At 47.5% G+C, this 20903-nt stretch overlaps 2 protein-coding genes across 2 annotated transcripts; one reads left to right on the top strand and one right to left on the bottom strand.

Moving 5' to 3' along the window:
- Positions 1 to 78: 78 nt before the first annotated feature.
- spata2l (spermatogenesis associated 2-like) lies at positions 79 to 4238 on the bottom strand. The gene is made up of 3 exons (XM_039001127.1): positions 4123 to 4238; positions 3175 to 3497; positions 79 to 1786 (listed from the first exon to the last, which is right to left on the bottom strand). Exons 2-3 carry the CDS (start codon positions 3490 to 3492, stop codon positions 533 to 535), a joined length of 1572 nt encoding a protein of 523 aa, XP_038857055.1. The 5' UTR covers positions 3493 to 3497; positions 4123 to 4238; the 3' UTR covers positions 79 to 532.
- Positions 4239 to 11145: 6907 nt separating this feature from the next.
- Positions 11146 to 17761, top strand: LOC120053431. Its single transcript, XM_039000558.1, has 7 exons — positions 11146 to 11283; positions 12186 to 12293; positions 12424 to 12563; positions 12799 to 12895; positions 16640 to 16764; positions 16985 to 17150; positions 17595 to 17761. The coding sequence occupies exons 1-7, from the start codon at positions 11199 to 11201 to the stop codon at positions 17660 to 17662; spliced, it is 789 nt and encodes a 262-aa protein (XP_038856486.1). The 5' UTR covers positions 11146 to 11198; the 3' UTR covers positions 17663 to 17761.
- The last annotated feature ends 3142 nt before the right edge of the window (positions 17762 to 20903 follow it).

The raw sequence follows: 20903 nt of genomic DNA, 5'->3' as shown, positions 1-20903 counted from the left end.
GATGGCCTACCCTGCCCAAACAGCACTGGGCCAATTGTGCGCCACATCAACACCTATATCTAAAATGCACGAGACAACTTTTCCAATTTTAAATCCCATTTTTATTCAAATAACTTTCTGACAACAGAACAAATAATGAAAACAAGCAACTTAACCTCAACCCACATTTGGCAGTATTATCTTAACTCTTGAGCTGCAACATGTATCACTGGCTTTAGACTTCTAACATAAGTATAAGGCTTCAGATCCCAACAGTCAATGAGACTGGATGAATTATCATGAAAAACACTTTCAGGGCAATTTAAGGTCCTACTGAGTTGACAAAATTAGAAAAATATAGAAGAGTTTGGCATTTCACTTTTAATCCCTGGGTGGGATAAGGCTATTTTATACAATTGTATTACAAATTAAGAATATTGTGAATTTAAGGCAACGTGTAAGTGATTGCCATTATTATATTTATAGGCATTTTTATTTTTATTTTTATTAAATCAGTGCTTTTCCCAATTCCATCAAGTGTTTAAAATGGTTCCTAAATGCAAACTTCAGAGGACTCATCAAAAGGGTAGCCACAAACACATTGAAGTGGTGTTCTATACCAACAGTCTTTACAATACACAACACCGCAGTACCTGCATAGTTTGCAAGGGGGCCTTGTGCACCCCAAACCACTTGAGCAGACATCCAACCTGAGCATCTTGTGCTTTCTCTGGCACATCTCCAACATTTTACAGGCTCTAGTGTGGAAGACCTTGCAGGTGAGGCAGGTAACCTCAGGGTCTGGATTGGCAGTGTTGCAACAGTCATGAAAAGGAATGGGCTGAGGGGTAAGGCTTCTTGCTTCAAAAACATCAAGTGGAGGGCAGAACTCTCTCTTATCCTCATAGAGTGGCACACCTCCCTCTCCAGGACTTCCTAGCCGTGGTGATAATCCACTGCTCTCTCTCTGCTCCTGTAGGACTTCATCACCATCAATATGTTTTACTTCATGACCCTCGTCTTTGCACCTCTCCAATACGGGGCAGTTCAAGCTACGTAAGGTATTGCAATTCTTGCAATGATGGATGCAAGGGCTAGGGTAGCACTCGATGCAGCTGCAGAACTGACTGCCCCCTGGAGACACAGAGGGGGCATTCCCTGATGCTTTTGCAGACAGCAATTGTGAATCCCCCTTATCTGACCCTGACATGGCCAACTCTTTATTTGGACTTTCCCTTTGCTTGTGGGTTGGGGTGTTTCTGGTTGGTGCTAATGATGGGGTCTTAATCAACTGGCAGTTCAGTGAGGAGACACAGATATTCTCTCTTTGAGAAGAAAGCCCTCTCATGTACACCCTTCTTGGTGAATAGAGAGGATCTCTGACTAACCCAACTTCTTTATGCCCATTAAACTCATCATCTGTGTACAAATCCAAGTCTGCCTCTATAGTAGATGACTCCAGAAAATCGTCTTCCTGTGGTATAGTCTCCAACCTTCTCTTGCTGTTGTCCAGTGCTATCTGCAGGCTGTGACCTTTCTGCCTCTCCTGCACCAGGTTGAGCTCCCACTCCACCCCTCTGCCCTGGGGTCCTATGGCAGACAGCAGTAAGTGACACTCACAACGTGCAGCGAAGAAAGCACAGGACAGGCGGAGAAGGGTGTCCACTGGGAGGGCTGGGGAACACAGCCTAAGCTCTTCACATAGTCTGGCCTCTGAAGCCTGGTACCCAAGCAACCCAAACAGATTGGCCACCTGCTGCATGGACAGCGCCGGCTTGATGTAATGTGTGAACATGCCTGAGAACATCTATAAAAGGAGGAAGGTTGTATTGTTATTAAAATGTAGGAAAAGAACAAATTATATTTCTGGACAAAGGCAAAGTCACACAATTGAAGCCAAAACGGCATTCATGATGAGATTGATTATACATTGCTGATGAGCACTCCACCAATATACAGGTAATTGCCTAAATAAATGGGAACACTTGAGTAAATGAGGCATACAAAGTATATTGAAAGCAGGGGCTTCCACAGGTGTGGTTCCTGAGTTAATTAAGCAATTAAAACATCCCATCATGCTTAGGGTCATGTATAAAAATGACCAGTTGCCCATTATTTTGGCTAGCATGCTAGAAGAGAACTGTGACTTAGAAAGAGGGGTCTCAAAGGAGCATATGGAGTTTAAAAGGGGTGTATGTGTGTCTCAGTCACCAGATCTCAACCCAATTGAACACAACCCAATTAAAACACAGCTGGAGCACTGCCTAGAGCAGACATGGGCAAACTACGGCCCGCGGGCCACATACGGCCCGTTAGGCTTTTTAATCCGGCCCGCCGAACTTGTCCAAATTATAGTAAAAACCTCCTTTTTTTCCCCTTTCCCTGCAATGCCCACGTTTCCCCAATAGATGGCGCACTCAAAACACATTGACCGTTGTTGGAGTGGCGCGTATTTCTCTTTATTTCACTTTAATTTTCACTTCGTTTCACGTCACCATTAAGCCCTTCTGTGAAAATGAGCGGACCAAAGAGAAGGAAAGTGGACAGCGAATGCCGAGTGTTTAATAAGGAGTGGACAACAAAATACTTCTTCACTGAAGTCCGATCAACGGCTGTATGTCTGATATGCCAAGAAGCTGTTGCGGTTTTCAAAGAGTACAATATCAGCCGTCACTTTGCCACGAAGCATGCAAACTATGCTAGCAAGCAGTCAACACAAGAACGGGCGGCGAAATAGTATGTAAATGCCATATCTTGCATATTCCTTGAGACAAATGTATTAACTGATAAGGGCTATTTTTCACATTTGAAAGACAGTTAATAAATTGGGTTGTAGTGTTCTTACTGTGCTATGAGGTTTGCACACACTACATTTAATGCTTTAGTATATCCGGCCCAAACACTCCCTCCAAATGCTCCTGGCCCGGCCCCTCTCAAATTTTAGAACCCATTGTGGCCCGCGAGTCAAAAAGTTTGCCCACCCCTGGCCTAGAGTCAACAAAACACCAAATTATGGAATTTCTCATGGAAGAATGGTGTCGCATCCCTCCAGTATAGTTCCAAACACTTGTAGAATCTATGCCAAGGCGCATTGAAGCTGTTCTGGCAGCTCATGGAGGCCCAATGCCCCATCAACACACTGTTGGCGTTTCCTTCATTTTTGCAGTTACCAGTATATTCCCCAAATTAGCATACCTTTACAACTCTGTATTCCTTTCTCCAAGGACACAAGTACAGGTTGAGGGATGCCAGTTCCAGCACTTCAAAGGCTCTAGCCAGCCCCTTCAATCCAATTCCTTGTGCTGTCTGAAGCGAGTCCTCCATTACACTGAGGGGGTCCAATCCCAAGGAATGTGTGTCCTGGGCACAGTCCCCCATCAGCAGTCCCTCTACCTCCTTAATCAGTTCCTCATCTCTGCATACTAGGTTCCAGTCACCCTGCTCAATCCGGTGCTCCAAACTGACCCGGTACAGTTCCACCAGATCCCTGGCTTTCTTCCCAGGGACAGTCATCTCAGCTACATAGAAAAAAACAACAAACACAAAATAATCAATGAAACCCATTGACTGAACTCTACTGCAACTGGAATCATTTGACTTAGGTATTGTTTTCAGAAATGACGTCTGTTTATCACACATTTACATCCCAGAAGAATGGTCCCATAACATTCAGTTATTACATTAGGAATGAAAATGTCGCCCTCCCTAAAATGAAAGCGAAAGTGATCTGATAAGACTTGATTAGCTAGCTAGCGAAAATAGTAGACAGCGTGTTATAAATATTAGACCAAATGTTACAACTTTGACTTGCGTTACAAGTCAGCAGTAACGTTAACGTCAAAACAGTGTGGTAAAAAAAATAACAGTGTGTAAAAAAAAAAAGCTAGCTAGCTTTTGCGCACCTTGCTGAGCTCGGTCAATGACACCAGCTCACCCGTACAATTTTGCTGACACTGTTTAAAGAAATAATTTTAGCTATGAAATGCAAGCACACGACTCCATCGTCCACTTACTGGCGCGTTTTGGCAACGACGTTACCTAGCCAGCCACCTAGCTATAAGCTAAATAATATAGCTAGCTTGCTTACTAGCTAAATAATGCAAACATATGAAACCCAGTTGCTAACAAACAAAAAAAACTCACCAACACTTTCTATGTGGTGGGACCTTTCCCTAAACCATCACAAATGCAAGGAACACTGCAGTAAAAATTGACGAGCGTGATTTGAACCCAACCCTGAGTTCCGAAAAATAAACCCCGTCACGTGTCACCCTAAAAGTGTGGGGGCCTTCGATTTAGCTCGGCCGCCAGCCCGGCGTATGGTTTGACAAAATAAGTACATTTTTATACTTCACAAATTACCAAACCATTCAATTGCATATTTGTTTTCTTAATATACAGCAATATAAATATTCAAAATACAGCAAGAGAGTGAGGGGTCTGTGACTATGAATATACATCTACGAATTCAACAGGCTGCTTTGAGCTCATCCTAAATCTATGTTTTTCTCCACCAGAGGGCGCGATATTCTATCGATGTCATCATTTATTCACTGACCACGTTTACATGCTGTTGTTTTTCCACGGTCTGTGCAGGCTTAGTTGGGTATATTATGAACTCCAAAACAGTGTAAAGATTGGTCCTGTGCAAAATGTCCAATGTCATCAGTTTGACCGGTTTTAATTAAGGGAACGAAAAGCTGAGAAAACGATGAAACACGTTAACTCATATGAATTTAATTTAGGAATATTATTGTAATGTCCTGACTAGATCATAAATGAACAATTGTCCAGACAGAGGCTTGAGTTTGCGAATTAACGGTTTATTAAACCAACTTTACACAGGCTACTGTTTGGGCCGTAGCACACGCCAAATAAATGACAGATAACCCACAAGCCAATCGTGACCTTCTCTTGTGAAGCCCAGACGTAAGAGAGAGAACAAAGGCGAAACCTGGTCTTAACTTCCAATGCTCCATCCCCCTGCCCAACCCCCCTCCACGCCACTCCGCCAACCGCCAGGATGCCCGGCATCAGAACATTCCAGGCATTCCCGTGATTGGCAGATAGCAGGTTGATTGACATGTCGGACCCCGCGAACACTGGGTACTGGTCAGTACAACACAACCACCTACTAGCCTAACACATAACACACAGCTGTCTGTGCGGGTCGCTACACAGCCCCCCCACCACAAAGTCCCTCGTCCCCGAGAGAACAAACAAAGTCTCTGAAGCGACCCGGAGGTCTCCTTTGCCTGCGTGGCCGTGATGGTCGCAGAGTGCCCCTCTGGGAACCAGGGGATGAAGGCAGGGATATGGGGGACAAGGAAGCGGGAACGGGTAATACAGTCCGTGGCTCTGGGGAACCACGCGGTGACACAGGGGGGGAGACAGGGGGAGTGGGCTGTCTGGAGCCTTTTCTGCGGCACCTGGGGGTGGGTGCCTGGAGAATGGCATTGCCAGAGAGGGGAATTGTGGGGGTTCCTGGGGTTTGGGGAGAAGAGGCCCCTCTGTATGGGGCTAACCTGTCCCGGTGCAGTGCCACCTTTCTCCCCCTGGGAGGAAGCTGCACCCGGTAAACAACCTCCCCTACCCTCTCCAGGACACTGCAGGGTCCCACCCAGTGACTGTCCAACTTGGGGCATCTGCCTTTTTTCCTTAGCGGGCTGTAGACCCAGACCAGCTCCCCAGCCACAAAGTGCCTTCCCCGGGTGTGCACGTCATAGTTCCTCTTCTGCCTCACACCTGCATTCACCAGCTGCTCTCTGGCGAAGGTGTGGGCTGTCTCCAGGCGGTCCTGGAGTCTCCGGGCATACTCCGGCCCCGGGGGAACATGAGGGCTATCCAGGGGCCGACCAAACGCCATCTCCGCAGGGGTGCGGATCTCTCTCCCCAGCATGAGGAGGGCAGGCGTGCAGGAGGTGGAGTCTTGGACAGCGGAGCGGCATGCCATGAGGACCATAGGCAGGTGCTTGTCCCAGTCACGCTGGTGTTTGGAAGAGACGATGGCCAGCTGCTGTCCAAGCGTTTTGTTGAAGCGCTCCACAAGGCCATCACTTTGAGGATGGAGAGGAGTAGTGTGGGTCTTGTGCATACCCAGCCTCTCACACATGGTGGCGAACACACGGGACTCAAAGTTTCTGCCCTGGTCGCTGTGGATGGACTCTGCAGCTCCAAACCTGCTGAACATCCCCGCTGTCAGGGCGTCGACGATGGTCTCTGCCTCCTGGTCAGGCAGAGCATAGGCCTCGGGCCATTTTGTGAAATAGTCCATGGCCGTGAGCACCCAGCGGTTTCCACTGTCTGTGGTGGGGAACGGCCCAACTACATCCACTCCCACCCTCTCCATGGGAGCCCCCACTGGGAACTGTTGGAGCTGAGCATGAGAGCGGCCTGGGGGGCCCTTTCTCGCTGTGCAGTTGTCACAGCGGCGACAAAAGTCCTCCACATCCCTCTTGTGCTGCCCCCAGTAGAAGCCCTGACGGAGACGGCGCAGTGTTTTTGTGACCCCAAAGTGTCCAGTCCCCACCCCGCCATGAGTACTCTGGAGCACAGCCTCCCGCAATGCTTTTGGGACCACCACCTGCCACCTCTCCTCTCCCGTAGCTGACTCCTTCCATGCCCGCTGTAGCACGCCATCAGCCAGCCGCAGTCTCTCAAACTTTGACCACAACCCTTTGGTCGCGAGTGAGAGCGCTGTCACCTCTTCCCATGGTGGCCTCACCTGCGCCTCTACCCACTGTAGCACTGGCTGTAGGTCTGTGTCCCGTCCCTGCTGCTGCCGCCATTCAGCCACGTCGACAGTCTGCAGCTCACAGCAGACAGGCCCGCTCGCCCGACACACTGTGGCACAGACCCCCTCTGCACACAGCTCTCTCTCCCGTCCCTCTCTCCGTTCACAGTGGCGGCAGCCGTCTGCAGTACAGGGCCGACGGGACATGGCGTCGGCGTTGGAGTGGCGTGCCCCTGCCCTGTGCACCACCGTGAAGTCATACGGCTGAAGCTCCTCCAACCAGCGTGCCACCTGCCCCTCTGGCTCTCTGAAAGACATGAGCCACTGGAGAGCAGAGTGGTCAGTCCTTACAGTAAAGGGCAGACCACCCAGGTAGTACTTGAAGTGTTTGACGGAAGCCACAACAGCCAAGAGCTCCCGCCGGGTGACACAGTAGCGGCGCTCATGTTTGTCAAATGTTTTGCTGAAGTACGCCACCACTCTCTCCCCCTCTGGCCCCACCTGGGCCAGCACCCCACCCATGCCCACATTGCTCGCGTCTGTGTCCAGGATAAAGGGCAAGGTGAGGTCAGGGGGGGCGAGCACGGGGGCCTCGATCAGTGCACGTTTGAGGGTGTTGAACGCCTCCTCACACTCCACTGTCCAAGTGAAAGCCTTGTCCTTCGGCAGCAGGCGGTTCAGTGGAGCAGCAACGCTTGAGAAGCCCCGTACAAACCTCCTGTAGTACGAGGCCAGGCCCAGGAAGCTCTTCAGCTGATGCTGGTCGGTGGGGGTGGGCCAGTCTCTGACAGCCCCTACCTTGTCCTCCATGGTGCTGATCCCCTCCTTCCCCACTCGGTGGCCCAAGAAGGACACCTCTCTCCTCATGAAGTGGCACTTCTCGGGGTGGAGCTTCAGACCTGCGGCAGCCACCCTCTCCAGCACACGCCGTAGCGCCCCCAGGGCTGACTGGAAGGAGCTGCCATGGGCCAGGATGTCATCGAGGTATACCAGACACTGCTGTCTGGGGATGCCATCCAGCACCCTGTCCATCAAACGCTCAAAAGTAGCTGGAGCGTTGCACAGGACCTTGAACTGCCAGTGTCCTCTGTTAGTGGAGAATGCAGTTTTGGCTCTGGCCTCTGGGGAGAGGGGCACCTGCCAGTAGCCACTGCGGAGGTCTAGTGAGGAGAACCAGGAGGACCCCCTAACCAGGTCCAGCGACTCATCGATACGTGGTATGGGGTATGAGTCCTTCCTGGTTACCTCATTCAGCCGCCTGTAGTCCGCACAGAACCTCAGCTTGCCCCCCTTCTTCGGAACCATGACGACTGGCGCCGCCCAGGGGCTGTCTGAGGGCTCAATGAAGTCTGCCCGCTGCATCTCCAACACAGCCTTGTCTGCCGCCTCCTGACGTGCCAGCGGGATACGGCGGGGACGCATCTTGATGGGTCGAGCATCACCTGTGTCGATCTCATGCTGCACCAGATGAGTCTGACCCACCTCTTCCTCACTCAGCGCAAAGCTGTCTCTGAATTCAAACAGCAACTGCCACAACCGTTCCTGCTGCTCGGGGTCAAGACCAACACAGTTCCTCCCCCATATCTCCCTCACTGCAGACAGTGTCCTCTCCTCTCCCATCTGGGGTAGCTGGGCTGGGGGGGCGCGGCCTGGGCTCACAGAGGGCTGTGTCATGGAGGTAGCTGGGGGAATGTAACACACCGCCGTAGGTGACAGGGGGGCTGGGGAAAAGTCACACACAGCTGTGGGGGAGGGGGGGCAGCCATGAGTCTCTGCTGCTTTAACTGTTGGAGTAAAGGGTTTGTTGGGTTGAGTGAATGTGACATTAGGGGGGGGCCATGGTGACTTCCGGCCCTCCCTGGAAGCTCAGTGTGCCCCTATTTAGGTCTAACTGGCAGCCTGTGCTCCTAAGAAAGTCCAACCCCAGGATACAAGGGTCCTGCACAGCCGCCACCCACACAGGATGACGCACAGTCCTGCCCCCTACTGTCAGAGTCATTATTCCCTTCCCTTTCATGGGTGCCAGCTCACCTGTGACTGTGCGGAGCTGCACAGTTGTAGGCTCACACTGAGTCCAACCTGGCACAATATCTGGCCTCACCAGGGTTACTGTGGACCCAGTGTCCACCAGGGCGGAGCAGGGCACCCCCTCCACAGTGACAGGGACATGACAAAAGTCCCCAACACAGGTCCGGCCCACCACAACAACAGGCTCCATCCGCTTGCTCTCGTCTGCTTCTGGGGGAAGTGGAGCCTTGCTTCCCCGTCTGTGCCGGTGGGCTCCTCCTGAAGATGATGGTGGTTGGGATAGAAAGCCAGGGGTCCGCACTACCCGGTCTATGCGGACCCCGAGCCGTTTCCCTGAGCTCTGGGGGACATGGGGCAATTTCGGCGCAGATGGCCTGGCTGGCCACAACCCCAGCAGACCCTGGGACCAGGGTGTGTGTTTCGTGCCGCCTGTAGCGACACAGCACGAATGAGTTCTGTCATTTCAGCCACCCATGCAGGCTTTTCCGGCTCCGGGCTGCTCTGCCCCCCAGCTCGCACAGAGGGTGTGTCTCCCTGCACCCCCACCAAAGCCCCAGCTGAAGCCCCAGCCCACACCAGCTCCCTCTCCAAAGCCATCTCCAAGGCTATCTGCAATGACTCAGGATGAGCCAGCTGGGTCTGTATGCGCAGCTCCGTAGGAGAGAGCGCCTGTATGAACTGGTCCCGTGCTAGCTCGCTCTGCACGGAGGGGGGCATGTGAGCATATGCCCGCCGAGAGAGGCTCTCAATGTCATTAGCTAGCACCCGTAGAGGCTCTCCAGGCTGCCTGCGTCTATTACTCAGTTCGGAGCGCAGTAGCCCGGGCTGTACACACTGTCCATAGCGCCTCCTCAGTGCTCCCACTAAAGCACCATAATTATGTCTGTCCTCGGGGCTAATCAATATCAAACAGGCCAGAGCTTCATCCGTGAGGCATAAAGCCAACTGCAGTGCCCTTTCTTCATCCGACCACCCCCTAAAATGAGCTAACAGTTCAAACTGAGCATGAAAAGCTTCCCAATCCGCCTTAACGGAATACTTCGGGGTCTTAACAGATACGGACGCAGCCGGGAACTGGGCGCCGCCATGTTTGTTTACATCCTGAGCCCCAGATTCCTCGTCCCGCCGCGTCGACGTCACCACTTCGGCCCGCCCACCAGAATCCGCGCGAAACACAGTCGACGAGGCGCTCATGCCCGCTTCAGCCGCCATCACTCTAGCGTCCTCCCTCAAGCGGCCTCTGCGCTCCGACGCCCCTGGCGATCTCCTCAGCCAGAACCTCCGACGTCCATGCACACGCACCTCCTTGGCCATAATCGTCCCCTACCTCCACCTTCACTTTCGGATTCCCTCGAAGCATTTTCAACCCCCGTTCTCACCTACGGTAGCTAGCCACATAAGTCAGCTAGCTAGCTGGCTAACTTTTATCAACGTTTTTACTTCTGACACCAATGTAATGACCTGACTAGATCATAAATGAACAATTGTCCAGACAGAGGCTTGAGTTTGCGAATTGACGGTTTATTAAACCAACTTTACACAGGCTACTGTTTGGGCCGTAGCACACGCCAAATAAATGACAGATAACCCACAAGACAATCGTGACCTTCTCTTGTGAAGCCCAGACGTAAGAGAGAGAACAAAGGCGAAACCTGGTCTTAACTTCCAATGCTCCATCCCCCTGCCCAACCCCCCTCCACGCCACTCCGCCAACCGCCAGGATGCCCGGCATCAGAACATTCCAGGCATTCCCGTGATTGGCAGATAGCAGGTTGATTGACATGTCGGACCCCGCGAACACTGGGTACTGGTCAGTACAACACAACCACCTACTAGCCTAACACATAACACACAGCTGTCTGTGTGGGTCGCTACATTATGTTTATTCAAGGATACAGGGATAATCCTGAACGGGATATCAAAGGTGCATTTAAATGTAACGGATGTGAAATGGCTAGCTAGTTAGCGGGTACGCGCTAATAGCGATTCAATCGGTCACGTCACTTGCTCTGAAACCTAGAAGTAGTGGTTCCCCTTGCTCTGCAAGGGCCGCGGCTTTTGTGGAGCGATGGGGAACGACGCTTCGTGGGTGACTGTTGTTGATGTGTGCAGAGGGTCCCTGGTTCGCGCCCGAGGTCGGGGCGAGGGGACGTACTAAAGTTATACTGTTACATAAACAGTTTATCCCGAATAAGACCCTAAGCGGGATATGAGCTACTATCCGGAATACTGTTTGCATGTAGTCATTGTCGTTCTGAGAGAGACCAAATCAGTTAGGTTTTGTGGGTTGTTCGTTCACCTGATACGGGCGTGGCTTCAGTGACACTGGTAGAAGGGCGTAACTGTGGCCACTATGATTTGTTTAAAGGTCCCGGGCGGTACAAAATGCTCTCCATAGACTCAGACTCTCAGCCTCATTAAAACTGTTCATTTGTTCAGTCCTGTGGACCTATCCAGCATGTCAAACGCTGACAGAGTTGTGTTAGCTCTCGGTGGAGCAGGAACAGTGGGCTCTGGAATAGTTAAAGCACTCCTTGACAAAGGTAAGATGTCCTCATTGAGTTAGGGAGCATTTGGAGTCTGGGAACCGATACACCTGCGCCAAGACAATGCCTCTGCCCACGATCAATGGGCCGGATTAAGTGGTGCAATTAATCTAAAAGGTCCTGCGTGCAAAATATGTAGGATAGGCTATATATGAAGAGGTCTGTTAAATTGTATGCTATGTGCCATTTTACGCATGGATGGTCGTTGTCGGCTGGATCAGCATGGCTCTGCTGGGAAGTTAGTTGATTTGTGCGTTTCTCAAGGTATATTGTTGGGTAATATATGATAGAAACATTTTAGTAATTGAGACTGCGCGGAAAATAAGTATTATGGCGGTGTCAAGGTGGTTGTCATGAGTGCATCTGCCCGTAAAACAACCGGCATCTCCTTTACGCACATAATTCAAGGTGTGATTCTCTTAATATCCGAAAACTTGACGTCATCTTGAGGTCTTTGAAATTGAAATCCAACTAGTAGTTATTAACATCAAGAATAATGTTAATATATTGTTTTTTTTTCTCGTCAATAGTGCTGGTAAAAAGGCTTAGGCTAGGCACAGGTTCGTCGGGAAGCAATAGATAATACATGTATGGTTTGGATCAAAATGTCACGACGCTGAGTTAATTGATTGGTATTGCCCTTTTGGATGTACTTTTTGTTAGAGGGTATCATAATTTCAATCATGAATTTGTCTAACCACAGTCATTCCTTAAGTGACACGTTTTTAATTTATTTTTTATAGTACAGTAACATGACATTTTACAATGTTATATGAAACAGAGTTAAAAAATAAGCAAAACCATCTACTGCAGTAAAATTGCCCTTTTGTTTGCCATGTGTCAGTCACATTTGATAATGACATGTCCTGATTGTGACTGTGTACTATACTCGTTTTAAGGTTTCAAGGTGGTGGTCATCTCCAGAGACAACAGCAGGTTGGATAAACTCAGGGGGTTTGTTTCTCCCGCCACCAGAGACAACCTCACTACTCTAGTGGGGAATGTTGGTAATACTTCTTGTCAGAAACAATTTTACATAGACACATTTTACAAGTGAGAGTATTGTTGAAGGTATCCCATATACCCAAAAGGTAGTGTACGGAAATACCTCTCAAACTCTGTTACTCTTTTTCTTAGGTTCAGAGGAGGGGGCAGAGGTGGTCAAGCAGGCCCTTCTGAAGTCTGTTGGCAAGGTGACAGACATTGTGTCATCTCTGGGTTTCAGCTGGTGGCAGGGTGGACCTCCACATAGCCAGACTCTGAAAGAACTACACTGGGTGAGTCCTCAACACAACTCACAGACTAATCCATGATCCAGAGTTGATATCATCACCATTATCTTTTAAGCTGCCATGACTTCCTTGTTTTGAAGCCTCACTCCAGTCTTCCTCTCTTTGCTGTCAGTTCCACATCTTTCTCGATTTTCCTCTCGTATTGAATTCGCCACCTCTCTCCCTCCTTTCTTCTCTGTATTAATCTATTATTTTCCTCATTCTTCTCATCTACCCATAGGTGATTGAGACATTGCTGTTCAGCACCTTTGTATCATGGAAGGTCTTCTTTCCACTGGTGAGAGATGACCCCAACTGCACCTACACCTTTATCACAGGTGAGTCTCCCACCTGGGCCCCTCCCAACATCCCAGCCAGTCAGGGCCGGTTCCAGGCACAAGCGACATAAGCGGTCACTTATGTCCCCTGGGGAACTCAGTCGGTGTCTCAATTTATTAGTGAGAGTAAGATTAGTAGAATACACCAGGTGCAATTTTGAAATGTGGTTGTGCATCAGCAGTTTTTCTCTTGTTATGTCAGTCACTGACAGTCACTCAATTAGCCATGTCAGCTTACAATTTTTAGATTGGTAGTTAGTCTGACCAGCTATCTAAACTTGTAGTAATTATGGCCAAATACCGACTGGGCACCCAGGGCACTTGCCCATGGGCCCTGACCTCCGGGCGGCCCCCATTAATTTGTTCGTCATTCTCACTCAGATATCATATTAACATGGCATAAGTCATGGCAAAATGTGTTGAATTGTAGGAAATTAGCTTTAAAACTGCAAACAATCTCTCTGCCCCATTGCAAAATGAGTAGAATTGCATAAAATGTGTTATAAAGATGCAACGTTTTCTCTCCGCCCCTTGGCAAAATATGTAGAATTGTGGAAAATGTGCTTTAGCAGTCCAATTCAGTTGTTTTTATCTCAGTATTATTCCAACCTCCTAGTGTAGAAATACACTACATGACCAAAAGTATGTGGACACCTGCTCATCAAACATCGCATTCCAAAATCATGGGCATTAATATGGAGATCGCCCCCCCCCCCTTCCTGCTACAACAGCCTCCACTCTTCTGGGAAGGCTTTCCGCTAGATGTTGGAACATTGCTGCAGGAACTTGCTTCCATTCAGCCTCAAGAGCATTAGTGAGGTCGGGCGATGTTGGGCGATTAGGCCTGGCTCGCAGTCGGTGTTCCAATTCATCCCAAAGGTGTTTGATAGGGTTGAGGTCAGGGCTCTGTACAGGCCAGTCAAGTTCTTCCACACCGATCTCGACAAACCATTTTTGTATGGACCTCTCTTTATGCACGGTGGCATTGTCATGCTGAAACAGGAAAGGGCCTTCCTCAAACGGTTGCCACAGTTGGAAGCACAGAATCGTCTAAAATGTCATTGTATGCTGTAGCGTTAATATTTCCCTTCACTGGAACTAAGGGGCCTAGCCCAAACCATGAAAAACAGTTCCAGACCATTATTCCTCCTCCACCAAACCTTTCAGTTGGCACTATGTATTTGGGCAGGTAGCATTCTCCTGGCATCTGCCAAGCCCAGATTTGTCTGTCAGACTGCCAGATGATGAAGCATTATGCGTTTCCACTGCTCTAGAGTCCAATGGCGGCAAGCTTTACTCCACACCAACTGATGCTTGGCATTGCGCATGGTGATCTTAGGCTTGTGCGCGGCTGCTCGGCCATGGAAACCCATTTTTTGTAGCTCCTGACAAACACTTATTGTGCTGATGTTGCTTCCAGAGGCAGTTTGGAAATTGGTAGTGAATGTTGCAACCTAGGACAGAGGATTTTTATGCACTACGGACTTCAGCACTCGGCGGTCCCATTCTGTGAGCTTGTGTGGCCTACCACTTCGCGGCTGAGCCTCTGTTGCTCCTAAATGTTTCCACTTCACAATAACAGCACTTACAGTTGACCGGGGCAGCTCTAGCAGGGCAGAAATTTGACGAACTGACTTGTTGGAAAGGTGGCATCCTATGACGGTGCCACGTTGACAGTCAGTGAACTCTTCAGTAAGGCCACTCTACTGCCAATGTTTGTCTATGGAGATTGCATGGCTGTGTGCTCAATTGTATACACTTGTCAGCAATGAGTGTGGCTGAATCAACTAATTTTAAGTTGTGTCAACATACTTTTGTATATATAGTGTTCAGACCCCTTGACTTTTGCCACATTTTGTTATGTTACAGCCTTATTCTAAAATAGATTAAAACGTTTTTATCCCTCATCAATCTACACAAAATACCCATAATGATAAAGCAATAACAGTTTTTTGAAATGTTTGCAAATGTTTTAAACTGTATAAAAAAACAGAAATATTATATTTACATAAATATTCAGACCCCTTTACTCAGTACTTGAAGCACCTTTAGCAGTGATTACAGCCTTGATTATTCATGGATATGACGTTACAAGCTTGGCACACCTGTATTTGGGGAGTTTCTCCCATTCTTCTCTGCAGATCTTCTCAAGCTCTGTCAGGTTGGATGGGGAGTGTCACTATACAGCTATTTTCAGATCTCTCCAGAGATGTTCGATCTGGTTAAAGTCCGGGCTCTGGCCGGGCCTCTCAAGGACATTCAGAGACTTGTCCCGAAGCCACTCCTGCGTTGTCATGTTGGAAGGTGAACCTTCGCCCCAGTCTGAGGTCCTGTGCTCTGGAGCAGGTTTTCATCAAGTATCTCTCTGTACTTTTCTCCGTTCATCTTTCACTCGATCCTGACTAGTCTCCCGGTCCCTGCCGCTGAAAAACAGCCCCACAGCATGATGCTGCCACCACCATGCTTCACCGTAGGGATGGTGCCAGGTTTCCTCCAGACCTGACGCTTGGCATTCAGGCCAAAGAGTTCAATATTGGTTTCATCAGACCAGAGAATCTTGTTTTTCATGATCTGAGAGTCTTTAGGTGCCTTTTGGCAAACTCCAAGTGGGCTGTCATGTGCCTTTTACTGGAGTTGCTTCCGTCTTGCCACTCTACCATAAATGCCTGATTGGTGGAGTGCTGCAGAGATGGTTGTCCTTCTGGAAGGTTCTCCCAGCTCCACAGAGGAACTCTGGTCACTCTGTCAGTGACCACTGGGTTCTTGGTCACCTCGCTGACCAGAGCCCTTCTCCCCCGATTGCTCAGTTTGGCTGGGCGGCCAGCTCTAGGAAGAGTCTTGGTAGTTCCAAACGTCTTCCATTTAAGAATGATGGAGGCCACTGTGTTCTTGGGGACCTTCAATGCTGCAGTAATGTTTTGGTACCCTTCTCCAGTTCTGTGCCTCGACACAATCCTGTCTCGGAGCTCTACGGACAATTCCTTCCACCTCATGGCTTGGTTTTTGCTTTAACATGCAATGACAACAGTCAGACCTTTATATAGACAGGTGTGTGCCTTCCAAATCATGTCCAATCAATTGAATGCATCACAGGTGGACTCCAATCAAGTTGTAGTAACATTTAATGATGATCAATGGAAACAGGATGCATCCAAGCTCAATTTCGAAGGGTGCAAATACTTATGTAAATAAGGTATTATTTTTTTTTAATACATTAGCCAAAATTTCAGAACCTGTTTTCACTTTGCCATTATGGAGTATTGTGTGTAGATTGATGAGGGACATGTTTTATTTAATCCATTTCAGAATAAGGCAATAACGTAACAAAATGTGGAAAAGGGAAGGGGTCTGAATATCTTCCGAATGCACTGAATACATAAAAATCATGTTTTTGACTGCACTGGGCCTTTAAAACCGTAAAATCGTATGTACTCCCCATCGCAAAATGTGTAGAATTGCAGGAAATTAACTTAAACTCTCCACTGTCAAAAGGGGGGGCACTAAAATATTTTGCCTTGAGGTAGGGGGCCCTCAACCAAATCCCGCTTAAGGCCCCCAAAAGGCTAGAGCCGGCCCTGCAGCCAGTACAGTAGTATATGTCCTTCTGAGCATTCTGTGAGAGATGGGCAACACCTTGTTTTGAGGAACAACCTTCTTCCCCACTTGATATAACATGATTTTTCTCTTTGCACTTGCTGAGTATGACTTGAGTGTTATTTGGCAGTGATGTGTGCTGTGCCGCAGGTGGTGCTGGGGAGAAGCTGCTGATGCCAGGTACAGGGTTCCTGACTGTTGGCGCTGCCAGCACCCTGGCATTTTGTCAGGTATTACGAGAGGAGTACCCAGAAGTGCCCTGCAAACTCAACCAGGTTTGGCCAAGATCCATAACGTAAAACTCCCATTGTTTGGTTAGTTAGCTGGGGTTGCAGTACTTGTCTCAATCTGCCCAAATAGCAATTGTTGATAAAAGTTGTCTCCAACATTGCGATTGTGAATACAACATTCCCTTGCCTTGTTTGCTGTTTCATATACCATAAATTGACTATCATTAATCAATGCCAACTGGCTTCCATTCTCTTCCTCTTTTAGGTAAAGATCAACACAGGTGTGGCCCCTCCAGAGCGCGTGGCTCCTGGTTACCTGAACCACCTGGACCTTGGTGAGGCCGTGGCCACATTGGTGGAGAGAAAGAACACCACCCACACAGTGTTCCCTGTCAACTGCCCGGCGGACTTAAAAAACGTCATTCTAGAAGGTAACCTTCAACGCTGCCCTTCTCTGCCATAAATCCCTGCAGATTATCAATATCATAGTGCTCGAGTCATTACACATCCATTTTATTCTATAGTCAGTTCATGTGGTTGTTTTCTTTGCATGTCAAATTATATATCTGTAAGGAAAATGTCAATCTTTGACTTCATACCAGCTTCTGCACAGTCCTTCATTGTTCCAGTGTTCATACACTAATAACAAGAACATAATGCTCCAATGGAAATGTGCAAGTGCTTACAAGTTTAGATTATCCAGTTGCACTCTGTTGGGAATGTGCAGATTGACTCTAGATGTAATCATTTCACTGTTAGTCTACACCTGTTGTTTACGAAGCATGTGACAAATAAAATGTGAGGCAGCAAAAGATGGCGGTACAGGGGCTTGGAACATTTGTGTCCCGTAGCGTGACTCTCTGTCCTGTTCACAGGCGCCCTCCACCCACCCCTTGCCCTCCCCTCTATCTGGGTCCAATTATCTGGGATGGCACATCCTTAAATAAACAATGCAGGGGATTGGGAGGTCCCCCGGAGGTAAAGAAATATCACAGAGTGCATTGTTGTCTTTGTCTACTGTTCTGTTAATGGCATGCATGCTTTAGCAACAATAATGTATATTTGTCATGCTAATAAAGAAACCTGAATTGTGTCGAGGCAACACTAACTAACTGAGTTGGGGGGGGGGCTTATGCAGTTTGGTCAGAGGTTGTTGGCCGTGGTTTTGTTTTTTACTGTGTCGGCTGACAGCTCAATTAGGCCAACTTTTAATGAGCAGCGGGTGAGAATCCGCCGGTCTTTCTCTCTCCATCACCCACACACAAACACATTAACACACAGTGCTTGACTTGGTGCCAGTACTGTTTATATTTAGGAACTCCACAATACCTTTGAGCTAGTATTCTATAGAGGTACAGGAGCTCAAGCAGTAGAACACTTGAGGTGCCAGTACTCAGCTCCAGTGAGCTTCTGCCCAAGTCAAGCACTATTTACACACACTAATGCCGATATACACTCCTGTATGATGCCCTTTCTTATTCTAATAGGAAAAGAGAACTGTCTTTTGTAGGGATAGGAGGGACGGTGGTGGACTTACAAGTTCTTACAAGGCAGATCATATCATGAATCAGCTTCTAAAAGAGGACAAAGGGAGGAGGAAGTAGGGTGAGTAGGGATTTTTTTAATGTATTACAGAGCGACGTAACATTAGTATTTTAAGCGTTCAGTGGGTCACAGATCAGTCAAATAGGAGGGTCTCCCTCCTGACAAAGAGCACTATGCAGGTTGTATGGCACCTGACCTCATTTGACATATCACTAAGAGGCACTGAAGCTGTTGACAATGGTGTAGTTCTGCATTAAACAAAAGGAACTAGAGCAGACAAAAATACAGCTGTCTTTATATATCATTAAAGTAATTCAATATGTACTGTAAACAATTGAAATGCAAATGATGAATTGCACTAGTTAAGTTTAAGATAATCTGGGCTGGGCCTATACCTGATGACACAACAGATCACTGAGGACAGACTGAAGTCATGATAACTGTTCTACCTTGCTTGTTAAGTGGGCATCAAATTTATTTTCTGGTTTTCATAAAACATTGGACTGACCCATCCCCCTTTAAAACATGTGAATCAGTTAAGGGATTGAAATATTAAAACAGACGGAAAAAACAAATATGAGACCTTGGCAGTATCATGCTCCCCTTCCTGTGTGAGTGTAGCAAGTGCTTACCAAAGCTTAAGTTTTGAATAAAAAAAACCCACATGCCTCACATTCACAGGCCAAAAGACACCACAACATACAGTCAGGCTGAGAGACAGACTGGCAGGCAACAGATTTACTTGATACATTCTGGGAAACTCTGAAAATAACATTTTGAACATGTGCTCTTATATATCACTTAAGCACCTGCAAGTATTTGTGTTTCTTTGTTACAATGAATCTTAAGTTACAATAATGTGGGTGGGTGTGTGTGTGTGTGGTCCGGTCCACATATGACAGACAGGGAAACAACTCTTAGAGTGGTGTGATGAAAGAGAGAGCAGAGGGATTTGTCTATTTAATGCTGTATCTATTAAAAAAATATGATTATTTTGTGTTTTTGGAGATCTTTCTGGAGGATTACACACTCCAGACTTTAATCAAATTTGTGGCCAGCTCTGAGGTCAGAGAGAGATGGAGAGGACAGTTTGATCTCACGCCAGCATCGTCAGGGCATGGCCTCACACACACCACATCTTATCAGATGATTAGTTCCCAATGTTGACATGAACAGTAGATGTCAGCAGGCAATGGGGTGACAAATGCACTGGGTAGCTGTCATTCATACTTTCCAGGGCGCCTGGCATGGTCCTTTGGTGAGGACGAACCCACCGAACAGATGTTGTCAAGTTCAGCCCAACTATCTCACCCTAGGGCTTCCTATTGCTGCACCCTCTGGTATAGATCACACTCTAGAGCCAGGACACTGTACCTCACACAGGGCTATAGGCTGATATAACAAGCCACCAGTAGACCTGGGTTCAAATACAGTGCATGTGTATTTTAATACTTGTTTATTAAATATATTTTTTCTTTGTATCTGAATATTTTCAAATACATAGCCCAAAACATGTACTTTTATTTGAGTTTTTGAATGGTTATTTGTAAAAACCAAATAGTCGACCAAATTGTATATGAAAGTAAATACCTGGGTTTAATGCGTGGGAGTGTATTTGAGTCAGTGGGCTTGTTTGAGTGGTAAGGCTAAAGCAACCGACTGTAGACAAAGGTTGAGGAGTGAAGTCAGGGGAGGTGCACCTGTGACAACCGAAAGTCGGACACTGATGTGTTTTTCCAACAGCAAGGTTCAGTGCAACATGGCAGTGTTGACATTATAAAGAACATATTTTATAAACAATGTCGAAATAAACATGTCTCCAACCTCCATATCAAGCACTCACAGCCTGAAAATATGATGGTACATTGTACAATCAATTGGTGAGAGAGGGTGACTCAAATCACATTCATTTGTACATATCCACTGTATACAAAGTTGGTTCCTGTTTCTTTCATGTCGTTGGTCACATTTGTTGTGGGTCAAACAAAAACACCCAAATGATTAGCTGACAATAATCAACAATGCGGGCGATGGCTGCAGGATAAAGCTGGTATTGATCAACTGCATAAACCTGCAGTCACAATTTCATGACCTTTGATCAGTTGATGTTTGCAGTCAACATGTAGTCGCAAGTCAAACAATTTCTATCCCCATAATGCAACAAACTTTGAAAGACAAAAGTAATCCGCTCAAAACACTCCCAGCGCATCAGTGATACATCACAAATACATTCCAATATTCAACTACATTTTTTTTTTTCCAAATAAAGGTTATCTGATTACTTGTTTAGAAATCTATTGAAAATAAATTTAAATAGTATTTGAACCCAGGTCTGGCCACCAGAGGTACAGACATTCCGCTGCTTCACCTCTAGCTCCTCCTGTACCTTACACCAGTGTTTCCCTACCCTGGTCCTCCAGTAACACCAACATTACACATTTGAATTGTAACCCTGGAGAAGTACACCTGATTCAACTTCTCAACTAATCATCAAGCCCTCAATGAGTTGAATGAGGTGTGTTTTTCAAGGGTTACAACGAAACTGTGTACTGTAGATTCACCTGGTCATTCCATGTCATGGAAAGAGCAGGTTTATTTTTTTTATTTAACCTTTAATTTAACTAGGCAAGTCAGTTTAG

The sequence above is a fragment of the Salvelinus namaycush genome, chromosome 9 (assembly GCF_016432855.1).
Source record: "Salvelinus namaycush isolate Seneca chromosome 9, SaNama_1.0, whole genome shotgun sequence".
Classification (NCBI taxonomy): Eukaryota; Metazoa; Chordata; class Actinopteri; order Salmoniformes; family Salmonidae; genus Salvelinus; species Salvelinus namaycush.
Note: the sequence above shows the minus strand (reverse complement) of the source record. Positions and strands in the feature narration are given on the sequence as shown.

Coding starts and splice junctions, on each gene's coding strand:
- spata2l (XM_039001127.1), bottom strand. CDS start 3,492: ATGACTGTCCCTGGGAAGAAAGCCAGGGATCTGGTGGAACTGTACCGG. Junction 1,787..3,174: donor AGGAATACAGAGTTGTAAAG/GTATGCTAATTT, acceptor CTCCTTTTATAG/ATGTTCTCAGGCATGTTCAC.
- LOC120053431 (XM_039000558.1), top strand. CDS start 11,199: ATGTCAAACGCTGACAGAGTTGTGTTAGCTCTCGGTGGAGCAGGAACA. Junction 11,284..12,185: donor TAAAGCACTCCTTGACAAAG/GTAAGATGTCCT, acceptor ACTCGTTTTAAG/GTTTCAAGGTGGTGGTCATC. Junction 12,896..16,639: donor CACCTACACCTTTATCACAG/GTGAGTCTCCCA, acceptor GCTGTGCCGCAG/GTGGTGCTGGGGAGAAGCTG.